Source organism: Cariama cristata, unplaced genomic scaffold (assembly GCF_000690535.1).
Source record: "Cariama cristata isolate BGI_N322 unplaced genomic scaffold, ASM69053v1 scaffold9357, whole genome shotgun sequence".
In the NCBI taxonomy this organism is placed as follows: Eukaryota; Metazoa; Chordata; class Aves; order Cariamiformes; family Cariamidae; genus Cariama; species Cariama cristata.
The window spans coordinates 34,386-60,189 of NW_009626061.1; the positions used below are offsets into that span (position 1 = coordinate 34,386).

Consider the following 25,804-nt stretch of genomic DNA (forward strand, 5'->3'; position numbering starts at 1 on the left):
TACTTTGAAAATAAGCCTGACAGGACTCAACGTAAAATGAAGACTGATTTAATGTGAGACTGGCTAACCTGTTAGGTGTTTCATCCTAATTTTGGATTCATCCAATTCATCCAATTTTGAAAAAACCCTATTATTTATGCTTCATTTTTGCTTAAGTGGTTTTAACTCAAAATTACACTTTTTGGGGTTCAAAAGGGTACGTACTTATTCCCAAATAGTGCACCTTATATAGGTAATTTGAATATTCAGCTTATTTTCCTACTAACATCTTGATTCTCAAACCTGATACATTGCATATAGTTCATCAAGATATTCTGTATTTAATTCAGGCATCTTTCATGGCTTGTTTATACTCATTTTATTAAGGCTTTGTTCCTTTAATTGCTCTAATTTTTTAGATCATAAGATTTGAGCCTTTGTCCTTGTTATTCCTGATCTCTTTTACCTTTCCTTGGTTTCCATGGAAGCTGAAGGAGAATATGAGTGTTTGTTTTAAAATTCTGGTCAACACCAGAAGTCTTGCATGTATGAAAACAACCTTCTATGTATGATTATGTTCTTAAGCTGGCAAAGTTCATAATTAGGTAAAATAGATCTATCAGAGAAAAGCCCTTTTCTTGGTACTCATTTCTTTTTAAAAAAACCCCAAAACCTAAAAAATTAGAAGTTACATTTCCAAAATATTATTTTGTACCTGTAGGTTGTATCTTCATTAGAAGAGTTTGTCATGTAATTATAGTGTTTCCTTAATTATAATTGAACAGCAAAGTAACTTTTTTAAAGCTGGGAATATCAAGGAAGTGAAGGTGGCCTTTGCTATATATATTTATTTTCTAATCAAATTCGTGTATACCTTAATATTTTCAAATACTGTCTACATTCTCAGAAACGGATGTAAAATATCTTGTTTAATATTTTTAGAGTGCCATCATTGTAAATATTTTAATATTTTATTTTAGCCAGAAAGTGAAATTTCCACCACAGTGGAAGATTACAGTTCTGAGGTAAGCCTGGAGTAACACTTTTTCTAACTTTTCTTTCAACTCTTTCTTTTACATGTTTACTGAAATGCTGTGCGTTGGTTTTTCAAAGAGAGAAGGAAAGAAAGAGCAAATGTGATATTATAGACAAAGCTGCTGCATGTCATTACTGGTATGATTAATGTACCATTAAAGCAAGCATTATGTCAGCTACGTAACAGGATGGCTACTGTAATCAATAATGCAGTAGATATATGAACTGTTTTAACAATGTCATCATTACGGTTCTATTAATGCTTCGTGTTGCCATTGGAGTTGTGGCTGTGCAAAATTTCTACTAATTTTCTATTGGAAACTATTTAACAAGCTGATTGCGTTTTAATGAGTTCTAAAGCAGCCATTGCTCAGCGACTGGCTGAAGGTCAGTCTGCTTGTGGGAAGTGGTGAGTAATTGCCTTTACAGGGCTTGTTGTTAGGGAATTTTGTTTTCTTTTCTTTCACTTATTAAGCTGTCTTTATCTCAACCCATAAATTTTTCTTCCTTTTGCCCTTCTGATTCTGTGCTCTATCCTGTTGTTGGGGGAGTGAGTGGGGCGGGGGGAGCCGGGGAGAGGCTTAGCTGCTGGCTGGGGTCAACCCACACACATTGGCATCTACTACTCATCTCTGTCACATTGAAGGGTAGTAGCACTTATGGAACTTTGGTCTTGCCAAATAAAACAGTTTGTTATGTTTGTAATGAGTAGACTACCTCATGCATAACTGTGGGTCAAGAACATGTTTGCAAGAAATAGACATAGAATATCTGAGTACAGTAAATATTTTTTCTAGTTTAAAAACTTAATTTTTCATGTCTCAGTCTCTTTCTGTGGTGACAATTTGGGTCTTGTTTTGCAGATCTCTGTGCTAAACACATCCGAGAATCTTAAGCTTGCTTTCTTAGCTCAATCTTACAGGCTTTGCAGCCTGTTTCTAGTCTTCCTTTTCCTTCCTCAGTCATTCCAAAGCCCAGTTTCTTTCCCAGCCTTTCCAAATTCATCCAAGTATTATTTTTCCTTCTTTGTCCTTTTAATATTTTTTTTCCTCCCTCTCCCTTGAAAACCTCCTTTATTCCTACTTACATTGAGGTCCTCCTAATGTTCAGATCAGTTTGTCCTAGATGAAGGCAGTGGTTTTCCTTTCCGACCTCTCTCTTCAAATCCCTGTTACAGTTTTCTCCATAGACTTGGTCTCAGCCTTTTTAGTTGAATTCTTTTCCTGTCTCTCTTCCCCAGTTTGACTTTTTCTTTCCCACTTCTTCCTCCTGTCCTTGTTTATAAGCACCCTCACTTTCTTCTGGTGTGTTGGGAGAATGCACTTGGGAGTACAGGGAAAACGTTCCCTCACATTAATTATTGGCTACTTTAAGATAGAGATACTGAAGCATATGGACCCTTGCTCTGGTCAGTTGTGATCATTCTTATGGCATGGATTTTGTGATGTACATTTTAAAAAAAAAAAATCTGACACCAGCACTTTTGGAATCAAATATTCCAGTCCAGTTGCTGGGGAGTGCTGTTAAATGAAAGAAAGGAAAAAAAAATTTATGGAGGGATAGGTGCGAAGGGTTGAAGCAAACTCTACCTGGGGAAAAAAAACATCTGTTTGAAGATTTAGTATTTTTCATAGATAAAATGTAGCTTATTTTGTTGGAGGAAGTAAGTAGCAAACAACAAGAAGAATCTGAGTTTACTTTATGTATGGCAAGATGATAGGGTGGTATGTGCAGATAGTTTGGCATTGAGAGTGTGGCAAATACACTTTTGCACAACTGCTCTGACCCTACTGTACCTTTTTAGAATATGCATTACCATGGTATGTGATTACTATTAAATGGAATATGCAGTATGTGAAGAATGAACCCTTGAAAACAGTTGACAATGGCATTGTCATGTATTTTTACAAGTGAAACATGACTAAGAAATTTTGATCCCATCGGAAGTTGTAGGAAGCAGTGTTGGAGGCTGATTGTGAAAGGTCAAGAAAACACATCTTTGCACAAGGAGAATACAGAAAAGGTCTGGCATAATGCCTCATGATAATTATGGATATGTTCTGATTTTTAGTGTGTTCTTGTTGGTGTTAGTTGAATTCAAAGCTGTCATTTTAAAATGAATTTTCACATCTAAACACTTAATTTTACTTGGCTTCATTCTTCAAAGATTTCTGTGGGTGCCTGCAGAGTATCTTAGGGAGCAGTTTTTCAGATACTAAAGACAATAGAATTACAGCGAGACTGCCTTCTGAATGTGCCTTCTAGAAAAATTGCAGATTTCCTCAAAATTACAATAAGAGATACATTTCTAGGCACTTTTTATTCTCATTCCTGCAAAAAGACTTTTTACCTCCCTGAGAGTTATTTTCTAAGACATAAGTAGGCAATACAAAACATATGAATAGTAGCATGGTACTGGGTCTGGTGAAGAACAGACTGAAGTGGTGAGAGTTGCTATCTTAATACACCTTTTTTTAATTCCAGTTCATTACAATTGCTTCGTATCTGCAATGAGGAAATAACATGTTTAGGAATGCATATAGTTGATGAGCTGAATTTTCAGTATGTTTCATGTCAGCTGTGATGTTACTTTTATTATTAAAAACTCTACTTACATTCATGGCCACCCTGTAAATAAAGTGATATGAAGCCTTTTCAGATGAAGAAGATGAGAATAAGTTAGATTTTCTCTGTAACAGCATAATTTTTAAGTTGTCTGAAATCTTGAGCTTACCTTTTTTTCAGATACATGACCTCCTTTTTGGAATGCTAAGAAACCACACATTTGTGGAAACATAGACCTGTTGATCCACTTTTTTCCCTCATTATTTAGAACATTTGTATTCTTTTTGGTGAAATTATGTCGAAATTGAGGCTGTCATGCTTCATAGAATCATAGAATGGTTTGGGTTGGAAGGGACCTTAAAGATCATCTAGTCCCAATCCCCCTGCCATGGGCAGGGACACCTTCCACTAGACCAGGTTGCTCAAGGCCCCATCCAACCTGGCCTTGAACCCTTCCAGGGATGGAGCATCAACAGCTTCTCTGGGCAACCTGTTCCAGTGCCTCACCACCCGCACAGTGAAGAATTTGTTCCTAATATCTAATCTGAATCTTCTCTCTTCCAATTTAAAGCCATTGCCCCTTGTCCTATCACTAAATGCCCTTGTGAAAGGTCCCTCCCCAGCTTTCTAGTAGGCCCCCTTTAGGTACTGGAAGGCTGCTCTAAGGTTTCCCCAGAGCATTCTCTTCTCCAGGCTGAACAACCCCAACTCTCTCAGCCTGTCTTCAGAGGAGAGGTGTTCCAGCTCTCTGATCATCTTCGTGGCCCTCCTCTGAACTCACTCCAACAGGTCCATGTCCTTCTTGTGTTGGGGGCCCCAGAGCTGAAGGCAGTACTGCAGGGAGGGGTCTGAGCAGAGTAGAGGGGGAGAATCCCCTCCCTCGACCTGCTGGTCATGCTTCTTTTGGTGCAGCCCAGGATACAGTTGACCTTCTGGGCTGCAAGTGCACGTTGCCGAGTCACGTTGAGCTTTTTGTCAACCAACACCCCCAAGTCCTTCTCCTCAGGGCCGCTCTCGATCCATTCTCTGCCCAGCCTGTGTTTGTGCTTGGGATTTGTGCTTTGTGCTTCAAAGTGAAAGAGGTCATAAATAATTTATTTTGTTGTAGTTGGTAAAATAATTCAGATGTTTTTAATTCTTCAGCCCCTTCTCTTGAGGAATGGGATAAAATTCAGTGACAAGTATTTCCCTCTTTAGGAGACTTATCAGACACACTATTATTAGGCAGTACAGTTATCTAAGCAAAGTTGAAGGAACCAGTGAATGTTTAGATAAAATTCCTTCAAGACAAGAATTCTTAGTGTAAATCTCATTCAGTTATGTTCTGCTACCTCTAAATACCTACACTATCAAAGGTAGTAGCCAAGTTAAAGACTGATAAATCCTTCATATGACGAGCTTATCTTTTGTAACAAATTACTCTGTTTGAGCAAGAATGACAGCTACCTGCATAGTCTTAAATAAATGATGGTGATTAGCTATTTAAGGTTATGGTCTAAACTCAGAACTAAGGGAAGTTAGTCTTTTTCCAACAGTTAGAATTTTTTTGTTTTTTATAACTGTGTAGGGTAAAATTGCCCCCATGTATTTTCCATATGCCTCAATTTTACAGAATAACTGGAAGACTGTTCCACCTGATTTTTTTTTCTGAGTCTCTTCCCAGTTTACAAAGTATACCTCTGAAAAGATGGTTAATACGAAGTCTACAAAGTTATCTTTTTTTTTGAAATGTCAATGAAATTCTATACCTCAACCTTAACCACTACATCAAGAAATCTTGTTGCATGCTTTTAATATATAGAAAAAATATATTAAGTCATGAGATTTTTAAAAACTGTCAATTGTTATCCTTCAGAAATTATTGACCTTAGTTATATTATATGGTTGTAATTATTTTCACCACAAACTGAAAGTGGTGTTCACTTATGGAGTATGAAAAAAACCCCAAACTGAATTTAGTTTTCCCAAGATGCCCTAATTGCTGATTTTAGCTATGTTTCATGTTGTCAGTTGTGACATAACTAGAAAATTGAGGAGAGGCTAAGAACACTGACAAGCAGTGTTGGAGGTCTAAGTATTAATTTTTGTGAAGGAATCAGATGTCCAAAATGTAAAAGAAAAGGTGAGAAAAAAAGATGAAGACATGAGGTAAAATTGTTAATCCATTCTAGATACTTCTATATGTTTCTACTACCAAATCAAAGCACTTTTTAAATCAGAAGTCTGCTTGCCTATCTCTAATAGGTTGTATTATTTTCACACGTTAGGGTATCTTCTGCATTTTCCAGTGATTGAACAGTGTGAATTGATTTATGCTGAGCATGAATTTGCTATTTATAAAGGAAAATCTCTGTAATACTGGAATTAATGTTATAAGTAGTTATACATCATATATAATTACTGCTATTTCTGAGGTGCAATTTCAGGTCTTCCAAGGTCTAAAGAACATTAAAAGGAGTACAGTGATTTCATAAATTTAATGCTGACCTCTGGTGGCAATGGTCGTGAATTGCCGCCTTAATTCAGTGATGGAAGTTAGTTTTCCTTGTGTGTTTCTCTGGAAGAATCTTCCTTTCATTTGTCTTAAGCATGTGTATTTACTGATGCAATATAAATTACACCTTTGTTTTTAGCCAATAGACTATGAATTATATTTTACTTTATATCAGTAAATACTATTTCTGTGAATTATGTTGAAAATACAAGCAAGGAAGAAAAATCAGACAGAACATCCTTCGAGGGACTTTGTTGCTCCTGGGTGGCTAATGTGTTGTAAAATTTAATTTGTTCTTTCTTTGTGGTTATTTGTTTGTTCAATTGTATCCAGAGCTCTTGCTACTCCTTACTTCCATTATCTTAAAATGCTGTGCAGTTTGGTTGTTTCTTTAAATGTTTAGTTGTTTGCTGGGGTATGTAACTAAGCACATCATAAGGTATTAAGGCATAAGGACATTTCAGCATTAAAGGTGAACTGCAAAGCTTTAAAAGAAGAAATTACAAGAATCTGCATCGATACTATTCTTGGGCTTGCAGAAGATCTCTATACGGGTAAACCACTAGGACCATGGGACAAAACATACGAAGTCCAATAGACCTTGAGTAGACTTCTGTTAACACTGAAGTTGGTATCTGGACTGCAGTCTTCATATATTGTAGACAACTGAAAAATTAATTTTAAATTAAGGTATTTTGAAGCTATTAACTCAACCTCAACTGTCTGTCTGCTCTGACGCAACAGAATTTCTGTCATGATAAAAGTTGCCAGGCTACTCACAAGGCTCCCAGCGCAGAGCACCCTGCTGTGGTGGTCTGGCTGCTTTTTCCATAGATTACAGTACAATTTGTTGTCTTGTCCTTTTTCAACTTGTACTTTACCAGAAGGCCTGAGGCATTTGAAAGGAGAAGGTACCAGATGAGAAAAAGCATGGACTACCGTGTTATTGTGATTCACGGTTCACTTCTGTGATGTCTAAGAGCTAGACTCCTGTGAATGAGGTGGGATTCTGAAGTTCCAGACAGTTGTTTTGAATGTGTATAGCAAAATCCCTTTTATAAGTAAAAGGTCTTTTGTAGGAATTTCAGCTGCTTGAGGAGTCTGGAACATCTAATGAGATAAGGCTTTTATGTCTTTCCTAGTAGCTCTTGTTATAAAGCATCTAAGAGTCTTTGTTGCACACAGAAATGATTCACAGGAAGAGAAACGTGCCCACTGTGGTTGATTACAAGAATCATACACTACATCTTTATCAATTAAGCCTAAATAAAATGGGAGTTAAAAAAAGGAAAAGAAGTATTTCTTAATAGAGTTTCTATTAAACTATTAGTATTATTAATCTGGGACACGTGCCAACATCTGAATAAAGACATTGGTGCCAGGCACTGTGTAGAAGACACGTCTGTGTCTGAATGTAGAGCGAACATCTGGCTATACACAAATGATGTGCAGTGCTTCTGTGAGTTGCCTGGACTGCTGTTTGCTGCAATTTTCTTTATTCTTTCTAAAATAAGGTAGTAATCTCTCTGCGGTGTCTTGCATTTTACTGAGGAAGTCAGGAATTGAAAGGTCATGTTCAAGAGTGTCAGCTCTGCAAATTCTTGTCTAATGCAGGTTTATTCATTCTCTTAATACAAACTCGATGACTATATTGATCCCATTTATAACAGTGCACTTATTGATTTGCTCAGGCATGATAGTCCTTTGTCAATAGACCTTGATCTAGACTATGGCAGATGTCTGAGCAGTATGATTTCTTTTTTTGATGTAAACATAGTATTTGGGTCTGAAATACTATGATGCCTTTCCATCTCTAGTACCATTATTTTTGTTTCAGGCTCTGATGCAGTAAACAGCTCTAAGGGGAAATACAGCTGTTCTTGCTTTCTCACATTAAAACATTGTCTGCTGTTTTAAAAGCTTGCCTGTCTGTTTTATGGTTACTCACAAGTACACAGCATATTTTTTTCATTTGGAATTTTTTTTTAAGCTGTAACTGCTACTTTGGCTTGTGCTTACCTTTTGGAGATTTGTCATTACTGGTTTGCACAGTCTGTAGGACTAAAATTCTCATAGACGCTGAAAGGAGTTGCTGTGTTAGGTGAGTGAAAGAGGGTGTTTTCCAAATGTCTTATGTTAAATGTGTGATTACTGCTCTTTTTCAATTTTAAGAGATTCCTTCAAATTGAGGATGAGTGTCTGTGATACTGCCTTTCATCCACTATTGAGAGATTGGTGACTTTTCTGAAAGAATAAATTTTGAGGTTTATAAATATCCTTTAGAAAGTATAACTATGTTTAGTAATGTATATAAAAATATTAAACATATAATTTAAAATGCAACAGTACTGCATTTTAATAATTTAAAGTATAAAGCTTTGCATTGACCTTTAAATCTGAATTCCTTTGTTTTCTCTGGATTTTTAAATTAGTGATATGTTTTTTCTTTTTAGACAGCAGTATCTATTTTTGCCATTTGGGGTGTTTTACCTGTTACCTATGCTTACTTTGATGCTAATTATTATATATAAAGCTGGTTTGTATTTTAAATGAAATAAATTTTTGTAGCATAAAAATTTCCGTGGGTCTGCAGGAATCACCACATAAGAGTCAAATGAATGGAAAACAGAAATCAAGCTTTATTTCAAATAATAATGTATTTAGCAATTGTCTTTATACAGGTAAATGGTTGCAGTTTTGTGACAAGAACAGCTATACCTGCAGACTTAATCAGGGTACAGTATTGCAAATTGAATCATAATACTAATGGTGAATACTAAAAACCTCAAACAATTTGTTTTGAACAAAAACTGTGTTGCTGACTAATACTTTATTTTGCATGCTATGCTTTGCATCTGCATTTTTTGTTATATAGTAATATAATGTATTGTTAAACTTGAAATGCAAAACAATTTACTACCTCTATTAAGGTGAAGATTATAAAGCGTTTCTGCAAGTTCTGCTTTTTGTCAGTGCTTTTGAGGTGTGAATTATACTAACAAAGGAGGTTACCATGGTAATAAGATCTTTGATGCTGTATTGTAAGTTAATGTTCTAAGATGGCATTTGATACAGAATTTGATATTCTAGTTTACTTACTGTGATAAAGCATAATAAAATGGCATGTTAAGGAGCTTGGATTGATTTAGGAAGAAGAATTTGGAATTGAAGAGATTTGTTCTGAGCATGGAATGCAGCACTCTCACACGCAGCTAGAGGTGATGGAGAATGAATTGGCTGGGAAACAACAAGAGGTTGAAGAGCTAAACAGAGAGCTAGAAGAAATGAGGGCAGCATATGGTACAGAAGGATTGCAACAGGTATAATTACCTTAGGTTGATTTCTACTTGCTACTTGGTTACAGGCAAAAATGCAGAGCATCACCTGAAAGAGTTCACACTTAATGGCAGCTGTTCAGAATGCAGTCAGTGTGTGATATAGAATTACACATAATTTCTCTTAATCACATACCACGTGCTCTGTTTCTTCAAATGGCATTTCCACTGTGTGTCCTTTTTCTCTGTATTTTGTGACTGAAATTCCAATCGTCTTTGCAGTGACTTTCTTCAAATCAGGAATGGAAAGACAATTTTCTTCAAGAAAAGCCCTAATTATTCTCTAGTTGTGCAAAGACTGCATTTCTTTCATGCCTTCCTGTTCCTCCAAGATCAAAAAAACCTCAGGTTTTACATCCTAAGGAATGATATAACTGAGTTGATCCTTGAACCAAAAAGGTATTTGTATGTCAGACCTCACAGTCTGAAATACAAGGCAACTGTGTCAGAATGTTTTAATAAACATCTAATAACTTGAGTTTACAGGGAAGTATTTCTTACTTTAGAAAGACCATTGGAATTTAAAGTTAGCTTTTAAAGTAAGGAATACTCTTCCAGTTTAAGCAAGTAGTGCAATGCACTGAAGTCAGTGCTTTATCATACTTCATGTCTTACTTATCTCTCTCTCTCAATTTGGATTCAGGTCACATCTTTGTGTGTTTCTATTTTTTGCAAAGTACGGTAGATTATAAAAACTGTTCTCATCTTCAGTCATTTCTACCTTCATTTTTATTGCACAGTTATAATTTTGTCTGCTTTCATTTGTATTTTATCTCTGAAAATGGATGTCATGTTTTCTACCATAATAGAGTGATCTTCAAGTAGTGGTGCTGGAGGAGGTGGTTTATCATTCCTTTGTCCATTGGTGAATCCCTGGTTTTGCATTTTAAGTCAAATTTAGCTTCTAATTACTGTGTCCTGTATCTGTTGTGCTAAACATAATAGTCATAATTATAGCATAATAAAGAACATAAGCATAATTTAAATTTCTCACAATTGTGATGACTGTTGGTTTTTCATGAAAAAACTGAAAGTGAAAATGTTTGCATTTTTTTAAATGGCTATGATTACTATTTTTAAAATAAAAATATATTGAAACAGGCTATGATACAGTAATATTTTAATAGTTGCATCATATTTTTGTATGATAGCGGTACAGTGTATAATATCTCAGTTGAGAAATGTATATGGTTTATTTCTCAGAAGAAACAAAAGAATTCTAAAGGGAGAGTGTGGAAGATACGTTGTATGCTTTAGTTCTGCCTGTTTGTTAAAGAAAAAGGTTGATTTTAAAAAGTTGAAAATTATCGTATAACAATGTGTGGATTGGAACAGATAAATTTACTTATTCAATTTCATTGAATAGATGAAAACGAAAGGTGTGACACACTTAAGTGTCTGATCTGTTCCTAGTTTTCTCTATTACAACAAAGATCTAGCACTTCCACTGGGTCCATGCTTTTAAAGTAGGAGTTCACTGCAATGTTCTGAAAAGAACTTCAAAAGAATTTCCTCAAATTCTTTGCATAGTTTGGCTTGTTTGAAGGACTTCTGTTTTTTATGTCCCACTGAATAATATCCTTATCCTCTAACTCAGTAAGCTTTATCTGGAAGCTTTAGAACTTTAACTTCAAGGCTCAGCAGATAACCTGGAGAAGCTTCTTTTTGGGACCATTCTAAACAAAGCAGTTATGGAACGTGACTGATGGTTTAAGAAATTTGCAACACATACAGATGAAGCTTCCACTAGCCTTAAATGAATTCAAATTGACAAAGTGACTTTAAAGTAATGTTTCTATTTATATAATTGCACGTGAAAATAGTCCCAATTAATATTGTAGAATTTCTGACTGCCTGAGTGTAATCCTACAAAAAATAAACACTTGCAACAGATTTTTTTTCTGTACTTTTATAATTTCTTCATCATTACAAATTACAAAATTCATCTATGAAATACACTGTATCAGTTTTGCAGCTTAAGTTGATTTTCTCGTGTAGTTAGGAATAATTTCTCTGGGTTCACGGAGTAGGATACTGCATGGTATCTATTATATGCTTTTAGTACGATTAATGTAGTAGTACTTTCAGAGAGAGATGTTGCATTTGTTATAGGAAAAGTGTGTGGACATAAGTAGTTGTAGAAAATTGCTGAAACACTGTAAGTAGGTACTCTGGCTTCGTTTATGATAATTTGTTTATAGAATCATAGAACCATAGAATTGTTTAGGCTGGAAAGAACCTTGAAGATCATCAAGTCCAACCATAAACCTAGCATGGCCATGTCCAGCATTAAACCATGTCCCTAAACACCACATCTACACATATTTTAAATGCCTCCAGGGATAGTGATACCACCACTTCCCTGGGCAGCCTGTTCCAATGCTTGATAACCCTTCCAGTGAAGAAATTCTTCCTAATATCCAATCTAAACCTCCCCTGGCACAACTTGAGGCCATTTCCTCTCATCCTATGACTTCTTACTTGGGAGAAGAGACCACCCCCGACCTTGCTACAACCTCCTTTCAGGTAGTTGTAGAGGGCAAGAAGGTCTCCCTTCAGCCTCTTTTTCTCCAGGCTGAACAACCCCAGCTCCCTCAGCTGCTCCCCATCAGACTTGTGCTTCAGGCCCTTCACCAGCTTCGTTGCCCTTCTCTGGACACCCTCCAGCACCTCAAGGTCTTTCTTGTGACAGGCCCAAAACTGAACACAGTATTTGAGGTGTAGGCTTATCAGTGCCGAGTACAGGGGGACGATCACTTCCCTCGTCCTGCTGGCCACACTGTTTCTGATACAAGCCAGAATGATACTGGCCACTTGGGCGCACTGCTGGCTCATATTCAGCCAGCTGTTGACCATCCCCCCCAGGTCCTTTTCTGCCGGGCAGCTTTCCAGCCACTCGTCCCCAAGCCTGTAGAGTTGCATGGGGTGGTTGTGACCCAAGTGCAGGACCCGGCACTTGGCCTTGTTGAATTTCATACAGTTGGCCTCAACCCATCGATCCAGCCTGTCCAGATCCTTCTGTAGAGCCTTTCTGCTCTCAGGCAGATCAACTCTCCCACCCAGCTTGGTGTCATCTGCAAAGTTACTGAGGGTGGACTCGACTCCCTCGCCCACATCACTGATAAAGATACTAAAGAGAACTGGCCCAAATATGACCATGCTTTTTAGTTTAAAAGCAAGTTTTGTATTTAACTAATTAACCTTCTTAAAGGTTCAGGTTTTGTTCTTTGATAAATTTTTCTGGAGAGGTCATGTACTGTTAAATGAAGGGGGAAAAAAATCTGTTTCTGAAATAACTGCAAGTAGAGTTTGTGAAAACATAGATGCTCTAGTAGGTCTATGTGACATCTTTTAAATGGAGAGGTTAGGGATGACGTATTCCTGCTTAACTAGAATAATCTAGTATCTTTTTTGTCTGTGGCTTTGATGTGCACTAATAGTTTAAATTTTATCTTTTGTAGCTGCAAGAATTTGAAGCTGCTATCAAAAAGAGAGATGATATTATCACTCAGCTCACTACTAACCTACAGCAGGCGCGGAAAGAAAAGGATGAAACTATGAGGGAGTTCTTGGAACTTACCGAACAAAGTCAAAAACTGCAAATTCAGTTTCAGCATGTAAGTTACAGCACTACCAATATTTATTTGAGTTTTAAAACGGTGTCACTTTGGAGTGCCTACGTCCTGCAGAAACAGAATTTTTTGTGCATTTTTGAAGAACTGGTCTTTTAGTATAGATCAGCAGTCACTTTACCAGTCCTACAGTTGTCATTATAGTACCTGGTTTTTTGTACTAGTTCACTGTAAAATAATAAAGATTAGTCTGTTTTCTTTCCTAGTATGTGGTAATGGCTTCTGATAAATACTGGATGATGGCAATTATCTTAGGGAAAAACACTTGTGTAAGTAGTTCTCAGAGCTTTGGGCTAAAATCCAACCTGTTCCCTTTGAGATCAGAACAGCCAGCCATCAACTTTGGTGGGCCACGATTCCATGCTCCAGTCCTTCTTGTATTTTCGGGTAAAACCTGCCTCTTGTGGTGTTATTAGAAGGTAATTTAAATAACAAAGTTAAGTTTCAGGGAAACATTTGTTCTAAAAAGCACTGGTGATTGAGGTGCCATGGACACTCCTGTTAATCTGCGTGACTACAGTTTACAGTGTTGCAGTTGAATATTGTAGTATTTTGTGCTTCTTAAGCTCTATATATAGTTTTTTTGAGCTTCAAGTGTATTATATTCTGAAACCTGTGTTTTTATTACTAAGAATCTGGGTCTGGGAGCAGAAATTACAACTAGTTCATTTTACTACTTAGACATGTTTCTGAGACACTGCTGTCTTGTGCCAACTCACCATAAAACAATTTAATATTAAATATATTTTATTGGTTGGCCATCCCCAAAGAATAAAGATATTTCATTTCCTCCTAACTTACAAAATTTTATGATAATCTTTGGCTTGTGATGTGGAAGAAGAAAGTAAAGATCACTCTTTCTGTATGTAGTGCAAGCTATTTCTGAAAAACTTGATATACTTTAAGTTTTATTTTTTTAACATTCAAGTTGCAGGCAAGTGAAGCCCTAAGGAACACTAGCCATAGTTGCACAGCTGCTGATTTATTGCAAGCCAAGCAACAGCTACTGTCACATCAGCAACAGCTAGAAGAACAAGAATGTCTGCTGAAAAATTACCAAAAAAAGAATGAAGAATTTGAAATGCAGATTACACGCCTTCAAGACAAAATCACAACATATGAAATGGTATATTCCTTACTAGAAAGATCTCTTTTCATAATCTCTCTTTTCTTTTCAGGATTTTGTAGTTCCTTTGAAATATAAGGACCAAGGCACAGATTATGAGTGTGCTGCATATAACGCATACAAAGATTTTAAATTTTTAAGACTACTTCTGTTATATTATACACATACTATGTATTAGTTAAAACTGCATTTTTTATGTCAATATTATGTATCACGTTTTTAAAAAATTGCAGAAATATTTACAACAAATGATGAAACTATACTGTATATTAGAATGCCTTCGTTAAATGACATTATTTTGTTAGGAAAAAAAGTTAAAAATAACCTGCTTAAGCAATCTTTTCTGTCTTAGGGAAGGAATGCATTCTTTTCCTCATGTACCTTTTTTTTTATTATCTTTCATGGAAAACATCTTAAAAGTACCTAAAAAAATTAAATGTTATTAAAAGTGACAGGAGACAAAGCTTTCAATAAATTGCACTAAATTTTTTTTTTTGACGTGTCAGAGCACAACTGGAAAAATTGGAAGTAATTTTTTGTTGTTGTTTCCGGGGGGGTGGGGCATGATGTGGAGGGGGCAGGGCAGGGATTGTGACTTATTCTAGAGGTACAGAAAACCTCCAAATGAGGTCAACAAATAATTTGTGTTTAGTTTTTATAAATCACTAGCCTTCTAAAGGAAGACATGTTTAGATAGCTAAATCTATAAATGTTCTTATATGTTCAGATAATGAACTAAAAATCAGAACATGATTTTGCTCTTTTTTTAAAGGAAAAACACAAAAATGAGGGAGAAGATTTGAGTAAACTACAAGAAAAAGAAGCATTAGTTGGAGAGCTGGAAGCAAAAATTAGAGAAGAAGAAAAAAATTCATTTCAGCTTAAGCAAAAATTGTCAGATGTCAGTAAATTACTTGAAGAATTTAAAGAACAGATTTCACTGAAGAACCAGGAGATAAGTAACATGAGAGTTGAACTTACCACCTACAAACAGAAAGAAAGACAGTGTTCTGATGAAGTAAAACAATTAATGAGAACTGTGGAAGAATTGCAGAAACGATGTTATAAAGACAGCCAGTCTGAAGCTGACATTGTGCAAAGAATGGAATTAGAAACACAAAGGAGACTAGCACAACTTCAGGCTGAATTAGATGAAGTGCATGGCCAGCAGATTGTACAAATGAAGGAAGAGTTAATTAAGCAACATGCAATGGAAATAGAACACCGTCTTCTGCAACAGAAAGTAGAATTAGAGAAAACTTCAAGTCTGGGTTTGAATGAGAATGTTAATGAAGATCAAATGCATTTAATGAATATTAAAATTAATGAATTGAATGTGAAATTGCAAGATGCTGATATTGAAAGGAAAAAAATAAAGCAAGAATTGTCACAACAGATGGAAGTAATTTCAGCAGAGAAGTCTCTTCAACAAACTAAAATTGAAAATCTTTTACAAGAACTGAATTTTTCAAGAGAACAGGTTCAGAGGGCCAAACAAACTATAGTGGATATGGAATGTAAATTAAATGAAGCTGAAAAATATCAATTTGTGATTGAAGACTTAAAAACTCAGCTGGCTTCTGCCTCTGAATTTAGGAAGGAATTGGAATTAAAACATGAGGCTGAAGTCACAAATTACAAAATAAAACTTGAAATGCTGGAAAGGGAGAAAGATGCAGTTTTGGACAGGATGGCAGAATCTCAAGAAGCAGAATTAGAGAGGCTGAGAACAAAGCTTCTATTTAGTCATGAAGAGGAACTCTCCAGACTTAAAGAAGACTTACAAAAAGAGCACATGGTGAACATGGAAAGCCTTAAAGATAGCTTGAATATGCACCATAAACAGCAGTTAAATGAGGTACAAAATGAAATGAGTCAAAAGATAGAAGCCATGCAATATGAAAAGGACAACTTAATCACAAAGCAGAATCAGTTGATACTGGAGATTTCAAACCTAAAAGATTTACAGCAGTCTATTGTAAATTCTAAATCTGAAGAAATGTCTCTTCAAATCCATGAGCTGCAGAATGAGATTGAAGTGCTTAGGCAAGAGGAAAAAGAAAAAGGTACCCTTGAACAAGAAATACAAGAGCTTCAGCTTAAAACTGAGTTGATGCAGGAACAAATGAGGGAGAGAGAAGCTGGCCTTCAAAAAAAATGTTCAGAACTTGAAACACAAAATAACCTTCTTAAGGGGGAAAACAAAACTCTAGAAGAGAAATTAAGTAGTATATTGGTAAGCTGTGAGGAAAATGTCGTTTTTAACAACAGTGTTAGCTCTGAGTCAGAAACCTTGGACTTGCAAAAAAGAATAGAAAAACTAATTACTGAAAATGAGCAACTTAAAAAACAAAACAATCAACTCCAAGAGGATGCTGAAAGGCACAAGAGTGCCCTTTCATTTACCGAGAAAAAACTTGAAGATAATTATAAAGAGCTGCAGAAAGAATGTGCAAGTCTTCTGAAGGCAAAAACTGAGTTAGAAGAGAACAAGAGTAAGCAGGAAGCTGAATATAAAAGCAAACTCAAAGTTTTGAACGAAAAACTTCACCACTTACAAAGCGATAGAGCAGTTTTATTTAAAACTGAAACTTCTGGGTTTGAAGAGAGTAAAGAAATCAAGGTGTCTACAACAGACAGATTTGAGGCTGGAGAAGTTGTTGAGAAAGATGCAACAGAACTTATGGAAAAGCTTGAGGTTACCCAGCGTGAGAAACTGGAATTATCCCTGAGACTTTCCAATCTCTCTGAACAGCTGAAGTCGAAGCATAGTGAAATTTGTCATTTAAATGAAAAAGTTAAATCCTTAGAAGATGAGAAAGAACAAGTTCTAGCAAAATGTAAAGAACTAGAAGTCATAATTAACCATGCTCAGAGAGGAAATAGTAGTCGTAATGACCCTAAGACAAGATGCTCTAAAGGAAAAGCTCTAAAGACTGCTGCTCCAGCATCTGAGAGTAGAAATAAAACCCCCGGTCCAAGGAATAAAGCTGATCAAAGAACGAATGTAAGAGGAAATCTAGGTTTGGGTAAAGGTATCAGTCATGACGTAACAAAAAGAAAGGAAGTTCAGCAAATGTTGAAATCAGAACAGCCGTCTCTTGTAGAACATCTGCATGGGATGACAGACAGGCTGACAGATGAAACATCGTTAATAGCCATTACACAGAGTGAAAATAATAATCTTCAGCAGCAAGTGGATGCCTTAAAATCAGAACAGGTAGGTTATATAAAGCAGTATAGAAAATACTTTACCTATGAAAATTTGTAGGAGCTTTCACTTCGAAAGTTGCATCATATTTTTCCTATTAACTACTTTGAAGTACAGGTGTGTGATCATGTGTGTGTGTGGCAATGTGGCCAGTGGTTGAAAGTGGTTACTTGAATGATCAGAATGATAACCATAGTCAATGTGTATGAGGATGCTGGTTTTCAGTCAAAGAAATACTCTTCCCTTACATTTAATTAAGTCAACAACAATAACAAAAGGTAAGAAGACATCGAGAGCACTTCACACTTTGATACCGCATTTAACTAACTTGCTTGAGGTGAAAACTTATTCGGGACATAATTTTTTTAGTCTGTGATTAGCATTTCAGTTCTGTAAGTACTTATTCTAACAATATAAAGAGATAATGAAACTCTTGACTTCTTCAGTCATCTTTTATCAAACTTGTGAAATACTAATCTTGCATTATCAAAATTTTTGTATATATGCAGTTATCACTTCTTAAGAAATGTATCTGGATGTGAGCGTGAGAAATGTGTGAAGATACAGAAATTATACATGTCATGATTCTAACCAATTTCTATGTTTTACTGGAGAAATTTTGCTTGTGTTTTTTGGCATTGTAAATTAATTGCAGGTGATATGGAAAGGATTGTTATTTGCCAATAAAAATAGCTAAGTATTGAATTACCAGTAATTAATTGTGTCCTGGAATCATAAATCTGGCTTTAAATTTATATAATGATGATGTTGAATAGCATGCTGCAAAAAGTAATTTTTCTGTAGAAATAGATGTTGGCTAGTATTCTAGTATTTTTTTAGATTTTTTTTTTTCATGTTCTAAAAGTCAACCTAACAGTGAACTAATATCACCACTGCCTAATTTTATGTTGTGTTTTAGTTCATTCATTTCCTAAGAAATAAAATCACAAGCCAAGCCACGTTGGAAACAGTTGTGAGATTACAGAAAAGAGCTACAGTTGTATAAGGAGGGGGGTGGGGTTTAAGAGGATGTGATAAGGGTCTTGGAATTTCCTACCGTAGAACTAAAAAATCATTATGATGCGAAGGTGTCTAAAAACCTTTTCAAACTTGAACTCTAAATAGCTCATTATTGGCATATCCTAAACAAGTTTTTGCTTTATCAATAATATCCCCAAAAGTGCAGACTAGAACTACAGGCCTCAGAAATCACTGGGTTTAAGGTCTGCTAATAATACAGTCTTTTCTCCTGTATTTGGAGTGAACTTGCTTAACCTAGTCTGTTGCTGTCACTTCATCAGTATAAAATTCATTGGGTTTTTATTGCTGCAAAATAGGAATTGAAACATATTGAGTTTTGTTGATTTTAGTTTGATTTTTATTTTAAGTTGAAGAAGTGTCATACTATTTTGTTACAATTCAGTTTTCAAAATTGTGTGTATTTAAATTTACCTGATGCATACCATATATGCAGCAGTTCATTCAACACATTAATAATTTCAGAAATTTGCAAAGACGGGACTTTTTTACTGTCTTATTTCTCACTCTATAAAATATGTCTTTTTATTCAAAGACTGATTTAAAGCTACAGATGGAAGCACAGCGCATTTGCCTGTCCCTGGTTTATTCAACTTACGTAGACCAGGTTCGTGAGTACTTGAAAGCAGAACAAGAGAGTGCACTTTGTAGTCTTAAAGAGGAGCTTGTACATACCCATCTACAAGAGGTGAATGATCTTAAAAAAATGCATCAGCTGGAGCTCCAGACCTTGAAAATTCAGCAAGCAGGTAACTTGACCAAAATTACGGGAGTGAAGCTCTTGATGTGAAAAACAGTGTCTTCAAAAGAAAACAAGCACAAGAGTTTGTGCATGTAGCTGTCCAATAAATTGTTTTTATAGGACATTTTGAAGTGTTTTTACACCAAATTGTTTGCCCAGTACAAGTAGTCTATTATTCAAGGTACTTAAAAAAACAAAAAAGCAGTAATAATATTAAAAAAAGAAGGAAGTATTACAACTCATTTTTTGCTATTTGTATTAGGTCAATTAATTGTAAAGAACTCTCTCTCTATATATATATAAAATAGATTCACCTGTAATGTTGTATTCCTTACTGAAATAATAAGCAAATGCATGAGCAAAATATTTTTGGGCTTGTTCTATTCTCTGTTCTTTGAATTCCTGCATTGACTCCCAGCCCCCATTAAGTAAGCTTCTTTGCTACTACTTCTTTGCTACTACTTTTTGCCTCGGTGAGCTTTTATGTTATCATGTTGGTTTTCTATCCCTGCTTTTTCTGTCATCCCATGATTTGGCCTTGTATAATTTTTTGGCGTAAGTTCTTTGCCCTCCAGTATGTTTCTGTGAAGTTTGATCTTTCTAGAGGTCACTAACACACAAAGCCATTTGTTAGCACTTACTCCTCTTGAATGTGCATTCTACCATAATAATTGAATCTATCTGTGTGATGGAACAAGAAAGAGGGGAACAAAAAAACTATGCCTTTCTAAGAGATGAAGAGGCAACCTCACCGAGGCAGGAAATTAGGCCTTTGAAAAGTTGTTGTGTATCTAGTGTTTAAAAATAATATGAATAATTTGTATTCACAGATGATGAAGTCAAATCTGCACAAAGACTTATAGAAAAGCTGAATGAAGCTGTAACTGAGGAATGTTCTAGGCTTGTTCAGGTAAGACTTAACAAAAAGCCTTTTTTAAAATGGAAATTTTGAAAATGAAAAATTATGCGTACAGTAAGTCATCATATTTTTCTAAATCATTTTTAACAAGTTTTCTTTACAGCTTTTCTCTTTGTATTGACCTCAAAATAGAGACTGCTAAACCTGATCTTCCAAAATAACATTGCAAGGATTTTTGTATTCTCTTTACTAAACTCGTTTATGTCCTTGTCCAGACAATTCTTTTGTCTTATACCTAGTCTTAATCTGCTGTCTAATGGTTGTCTTATATCTACTAGTTCAGAAGTTTTTTTGGTGTGTCCCCCCCATCCCCCCCCCCCATGTCTCTGGCTATACATTCTTGATTTAACAGCGGTCTGTCATGCACATGTTGACACACAGGGTATCACACTCTCATATCTGCGATAAGTTAGTAATTTCTTTCTTAGCTGCAACGTATCTTTGAGAGACTTAAAAGTGTCTTAAGAATCTAACAGTATTGCTGTCTATATTATTTTCAGTAACTAAATATTACAGTCAAAAATTGAAGCGTATTTTTAGACTGTATTCTGGTATCAGCCACCAATAATACTATTTTGCCATATCTGGGTTTTTTGGTAGAGCACTTGTAATCAATGGCCCTTACAGATACCTTTTGACCAGCAATCAAGTTACTTATTAAACTTATTTGTGGATTAATGAAGCTGCTTTCATCGTTCATTATAAGCCATGATTTTCCAGTCTTAAATATTTCAAATGGTTGGTTTTGGTGGCACTTTTTTTTTTTCCCCTCCCTTCTTTGCTGGACTTTTTCCAACATCTTTTTGGGAAAGTAGATAGCAGAACTTTTTTCTTTGAGAGCCAACATAGGAGAGATTAAGTGAGACTACATGATAGCTCACAGGAGGTAGCAGCTGCATGAGAATCTTAGGCATTAGTTGTTTCACAGCTGGGAAGAATGCTGCCGATCTATATGAATCCATGTTATGATTTTGCTTTTGTAAGTTGAATTTTGTGTCTGTTGAGGCCAAAATCTTTAAATAAAGAATCACACTGTGTTCTCTGAGCAGGCCATTTCTTTTCAAGTATCATTTCTCTCCAGAAATCCTATGGATAAATCTTCTATTTGCCTACTCATTGTAAACAGGGCAGCTATTCTGCTGGCCACATAGCACCAACAAACATGAGGCATTCTGTTTATGACTTGCTTGAGTTCCCTTATGCCATGCCCTTTTATCCTATTTGTTCAGTACTCAAAACCAAGATGAACTGTAATCTCTAAAACAATACAAATTTCTGCCGTAGGGAATCCTTCCAAGTAAAATTGCAGTTTATGAGAATGAGACATTTACAGTGTAAATCTGCATTCAGCTTTATTAAAAGGAAGCCTTTCTCTGCAAGATTTTAATACTTGGCAGTTCCAAATTAAATAACAATTCCAAAATATATGTAGCCAAAAAGTCTTTCCACACCTGTTTCTTTTATCAAGAGTTTTAAAAATTGTTTAGGTTCTTATGACTCAACAGAACATCTATACCATCATTTTCACAGAAGAGAATGCTCACAAAATACTACTTTCCTGCCACCATTTTTCTTGGGGGTTTTTGTGAACTGTGATTGATAAATTAATAAAAATTCTTCACTTTTTTTCTTTGTTTCATTTGTTGTGCAGGTTTTGTGTGACAATCAGAAAGAACGTTCTTTAGCTGCTGTAGAAGTTGGTGATAGGGAGCAGGATATTTTCCATAGACCTGCTGCTGTGAAAGAAAAACTGAGTGTAGAATCACCAATACACAGAGGTCAAGCTCAAGGTAATGACATTGTACTATCATGCTGGTTAAAAAAAAAACTGATTTCAAGTATTTCAGACTGGCAATTATGCCATTAGTTGTTCAGGTGCTAATTAATGTGCCTAAATAGCTGCTTTAGAGATTTCCTCATTATTTTGAACCACTTTTTTATTATGAGTATTTTCTTGTGCTGTTTTCAAAAAAGTGTTTTGGGTCCCTCCCCCTCCCCCCCTTTTTGTAGAAGAAGCTAGCAGCTCTACCAAAAAAAAATCATATATATCAATAATGTATAAAAATGCATCCAAGATTTGGAAGGGGCCTCACTTGTTTCAATAATATGTGATGTTTAGCAGATAATTCTTCAGTGGACAACTTGTGAACAATTCACTGTATTAAAATTTATGGTAAAATCTTTTCTTTCTTTTTTTTTTTTTTTAAAGTCCCTAGTTATCCGTGTAGCTTAGCTGTGCAAGAACGCATGGATGCACTTCTACACAAGATAATGGAAGAATACAGTAGGCTGAAAGCACTTCAAATACAGCTGGTGAAGGATTGTAAACAGGTAAACTTTTTATAACATATGAGTATATGAGCATTTGAACTTTCTCTGTTGCATGAATTGCCTCTGGATGAGCTAAGAATGTGTTTGAAATTGTGTTTATGTATCCTGATTGAGTGGCAGAGCAAGGCAATGATTTGATAAAATGCAGAAAGCTGCTGCCCATATCCCAGAATTGTGGAATGGCTGAGGTTAGAAGGCTCCTCTGGAGTTCGTCTAATCCAACCCTTTGCACAAAGCAGAGTCAGCTGGAGGAGGTTGTCCAGAACTGTGTCCAGCCAAATTTTTAATATCTCTGAGGATGGAGACTCCACAAGGCCGATGGGCAACCTTGTCTTCTTCAGGTTACACATTCCCAGGTCTCTCAGCCTCTCTTTGTAAGACAAATGCTCTATGCCTCCCATCTCCTTTGTGACCCTCTGCTGGACTCATGCCAGTATGTCTGTTTCTCTCTTATACTGGGAGTGCAGCACTGGACCCAACACTCCATATGTGTCTCACCAGAGTAGAGAGAAGGATCATCTCCCTTGACTTGATGGCAAATGCTGTTCCTAATGCAGCCCAAGAGGCTGTTGGGACTTTTGTCATGATGGCACATTGCTGGTTTGTGTTCAGCTTGGTGCCCACTAAGACCCCGAGGTCCTTTTCTGCAAAGCTGCTTTTCAGCCCATCAGTCCTCTGCATGTGCTGGTGCACAGGGCTGTTCCTCTCTAGGTTGCAGGACTTGGCATTTGCCATTGTTGAACTTCATGAAGCTCCTCTCAGCCCATTTCTCTGGCCCTTTGATGTCTCTTGAAACAGCAGCACAACCATCTGGTATATCAGCCACTCCTCCCAGTTTTGTACAGTCTGAAAACCTGCTGAGCGTGCACTCTTGTCCCATCACCCAGGACATTAATGAAAAGTTTAAACAGTATTGGCTCCAATATTAACCCATTAGGTACACCACTAGTTATTGACCTCCAACTGGACTTTGTACCACCAGTCACAAGCTTTTTTGCCCCGCAGTTCAACCAGTTTTCAGTCAGCCTCATCATCCCCATTCTTCATCAATTTGTCTATGGGCATGTAACGGGAGGTGGTGCTGAAAGGATGGTCAGTTATGATTTCCTCTTCATAAATCCATACTGATTACTCCCAAATGGAGTATCTTCTCAGCTTCATGTGTTTGGAAATGGTTTCCAGGATTATTTGCTCCATCACCTTCCCAGAGATCTAAGTGAGATTGACTTGCCTGTAGTTCCTCAAATCTTCCTCCTTTCTCTTCTTGAAGGTAGGAGTGCTTTTATCTAGCCCTCAGAAAACTCCCTCGATCACCGTGGCCCTTGAAAGATAATTGAGAATAGCCTTGCAATAACGTAGACCCGCTCTGTCGGTGTTCCTTGGTGTATCCGATCAGGCACCACCAAATTGTTCGTGTCTAGTTTATTCCCTAACCTGATCCTCCTCCACCAAGGTTCTCTTCCTTGCTCCACACTTTTACACTCATCTCAGGAGCCTGGGACTCCTAAAGACAAATTTTGTGAGTAAATTTGGAGTTAGGTACTTCCATGTATTAAATAGAGTACACTAATCATTTATATCTAGAGATGGTTGCAGGTCACATGTATTGATGGAAATACATGTACAAAAAAATAGTTGTATGTGAAAACTACGTCTTGGGCCCTGAGGGTGGTGTTAGTGTCTTCCTCTTCTTCTTGGATAGGGAGTATAGTGCTCCTGGAGTCAGATAAATTATGACTCAGCAGTTTATATCCAGAGAGAGGAGTTTGAGATTTACGGTGGACATTCTGCACAGCGTGATCAACTAGGTATAAATGTACACTTGGTTGTTCAGGCTGTAAAATGAAACACATTGTTACAGTGGTTACACTGTCTTAAGCATTGGCCACCAACCTTTCTTACATGTTTATAATTACAGTTTATTTTTACATTATTGCTAGACAAATTATTGTCATGTATATTTACTTGATTATTTTTTAGGTCGAAGAACCATGGCTATCTTCTTCAGAAAGGAGAAAAGAAGAGGAACCTAGCCATCTGGAAACAAGAAAGGAATGTTTGCAGACCCCTTCACAGGGTGTAATTGGTAAAAGATGCATATACTAGTTTTAATGTATGTATATTCAGAGAGAGAGAAGAAAATAAATTTAAACAAAAGATATTTTTGCAGTATGATACTCTAATTTTGTTAAATCTCTCAAATATTTTGGAATTATATTCTGTGAAACAGTTTTGGTTTAGTCTTTTCCAGTTTTCCAGAGTTAAGGTTCTGTTACCCATATCAAATATAGTTTTGCAAAATTGAAGATTAAGTTATAATTATTTGTTATGGAAAAGTAATTTGTATCATATCAGAAGAAATTTTTAACTACAGTAATTATTCCGTCCATCACTGCTAATAACTTGGGAGGGAGTTAATTTTATGTCATTTATTCCACCCCTTCAAATAACCTACATATAGATCCTACAATTCAAGAATACTGCTCGAAGGAGATGGGGAACCTTAAAACACAACTTGAAGAACAGCATGCTCAAGAACTGCGACACCTCCGGTCCTATTTCCAACAGCAGCTGAAAGAAAGTGAAGAGAGGTACACTACAGAGATTGTCCATCTGCAGGATAAGCTTCAGAGTGCTGGAGTATCTGCTGACCACACAAGGTATTAATTGGTTCTGTAATGCTTATAACTTTGCGCTGCATACCAAAATAAGTGTTTCAAATAAGCTTTCCTTTAAAGCTATGTGTTTTACTTAAAAATTTGAGAAATTTTTTATAAATACGTTACTCTTACATTGTTTTGTTCCTTCAAGAGTTGTTAAGATTGTTATGAAGAAATGACATAAACATTGCAAATTAAGTAGTGCAGTGTTTGCAATTTTTGAAATTTTTCCATTTAATAGAGGAAGATTTCGTAATTGAAAAAAAGTATATATGTCATTTCATATATATGAGCTTTTTAGCAGTAATTTCAAAACTTGCAACTCAGCAGACCACTTTTAACCCTCAAAACTCCAGGCAATGTACTTTACATCTAAAGACTCCTTGGGTAGACATAGTTGCATGAAATTGATGATTCTCTAGAATGATATGTAGCAATAATAATTATGCCAGAGTTGAAGTCCACTTAGCACATCCTGGCTTTCACCAGGTCATGGGCCGTGGAACATACTCATCAGCCTTCTCCTGGCCCTGACCGTTGTGCTATTCAAACCTGAAAGAGGTGCAAGTGTCTTGCGGGGATTCTGACAACTGTGGAACCTCCTTCTGTTCCTTGATTCTTTCACTGTCTTCTTGAATGTGTTCAAGGAGTGGTGGGTGCTTTCAATTGTGCCTTATTCAATGTCATCTCTGGTTTGTTGTTCTTCAGTTTTTGACGCTCGTATTCCTTCCTTTTGT

The 25,804-nt window shown here is 36.2% G+C and overlaps 1 protein-coding gene across 1 annotated transcript in view; it reads left to right on the plus strand.

Moving 5' to 3' along the window:
• Positions 1–968: 968 nt before the first annotated feature.
• The window catches only part of AKAP9 (A kinase (PRKA) anchor protein 9), an 86,062-nt gene continuing 61,226 nt past the window's right edge, over positions 969–25,804 (plus strand). Inside the window, exons 1-13 of the mRNA XM_009703869.1 lie at positions 969–1,004; positions 8,755–8,808; positions 9,223–9,393; positions 12,870–13,025; positions 13,969–14,166; positions 14,472–14,493; positions 14,964–17,386; positions 18,951–19,164; positions 19,988–20,067; positions 21,728–21,866; positions 22,310–22,407; positions 24,388–24,493; positions 24,869–25,067. Of these exons, the coding sequence (XP_009702171.1) occupies positions 9,265–9,393; positions 12,870–13,025; positions 13,969–14,166; positions 14,472–14,493; positions 14,964–17,386; positions 18,951–19,164; positions 19,988–20,067; positions 21,728–21,866; positions 22,310–22,407; positions 24,388–24,493; positions 24,869–25,067 (3,764 nt within the window). The 5' untranslated portion in view covers positions 969–1,004; positions 8,755–8,808; positions 9,223–9,264. The remainder of the gene's footprint in view (positions 1,005–8,754; positions 8,809–9,222; positions 9,394–12,869; positions 13,026–13,968; positions 14,167–14,471; positions 14,494–14,963; positions 17,387–18,950; positions 19,165–19,987; positions 20,068–21,727; positions 21,867–22,309; positions 22,408–24,387; positions 24,494–24,868; positions 25,068–25,804) is intronic.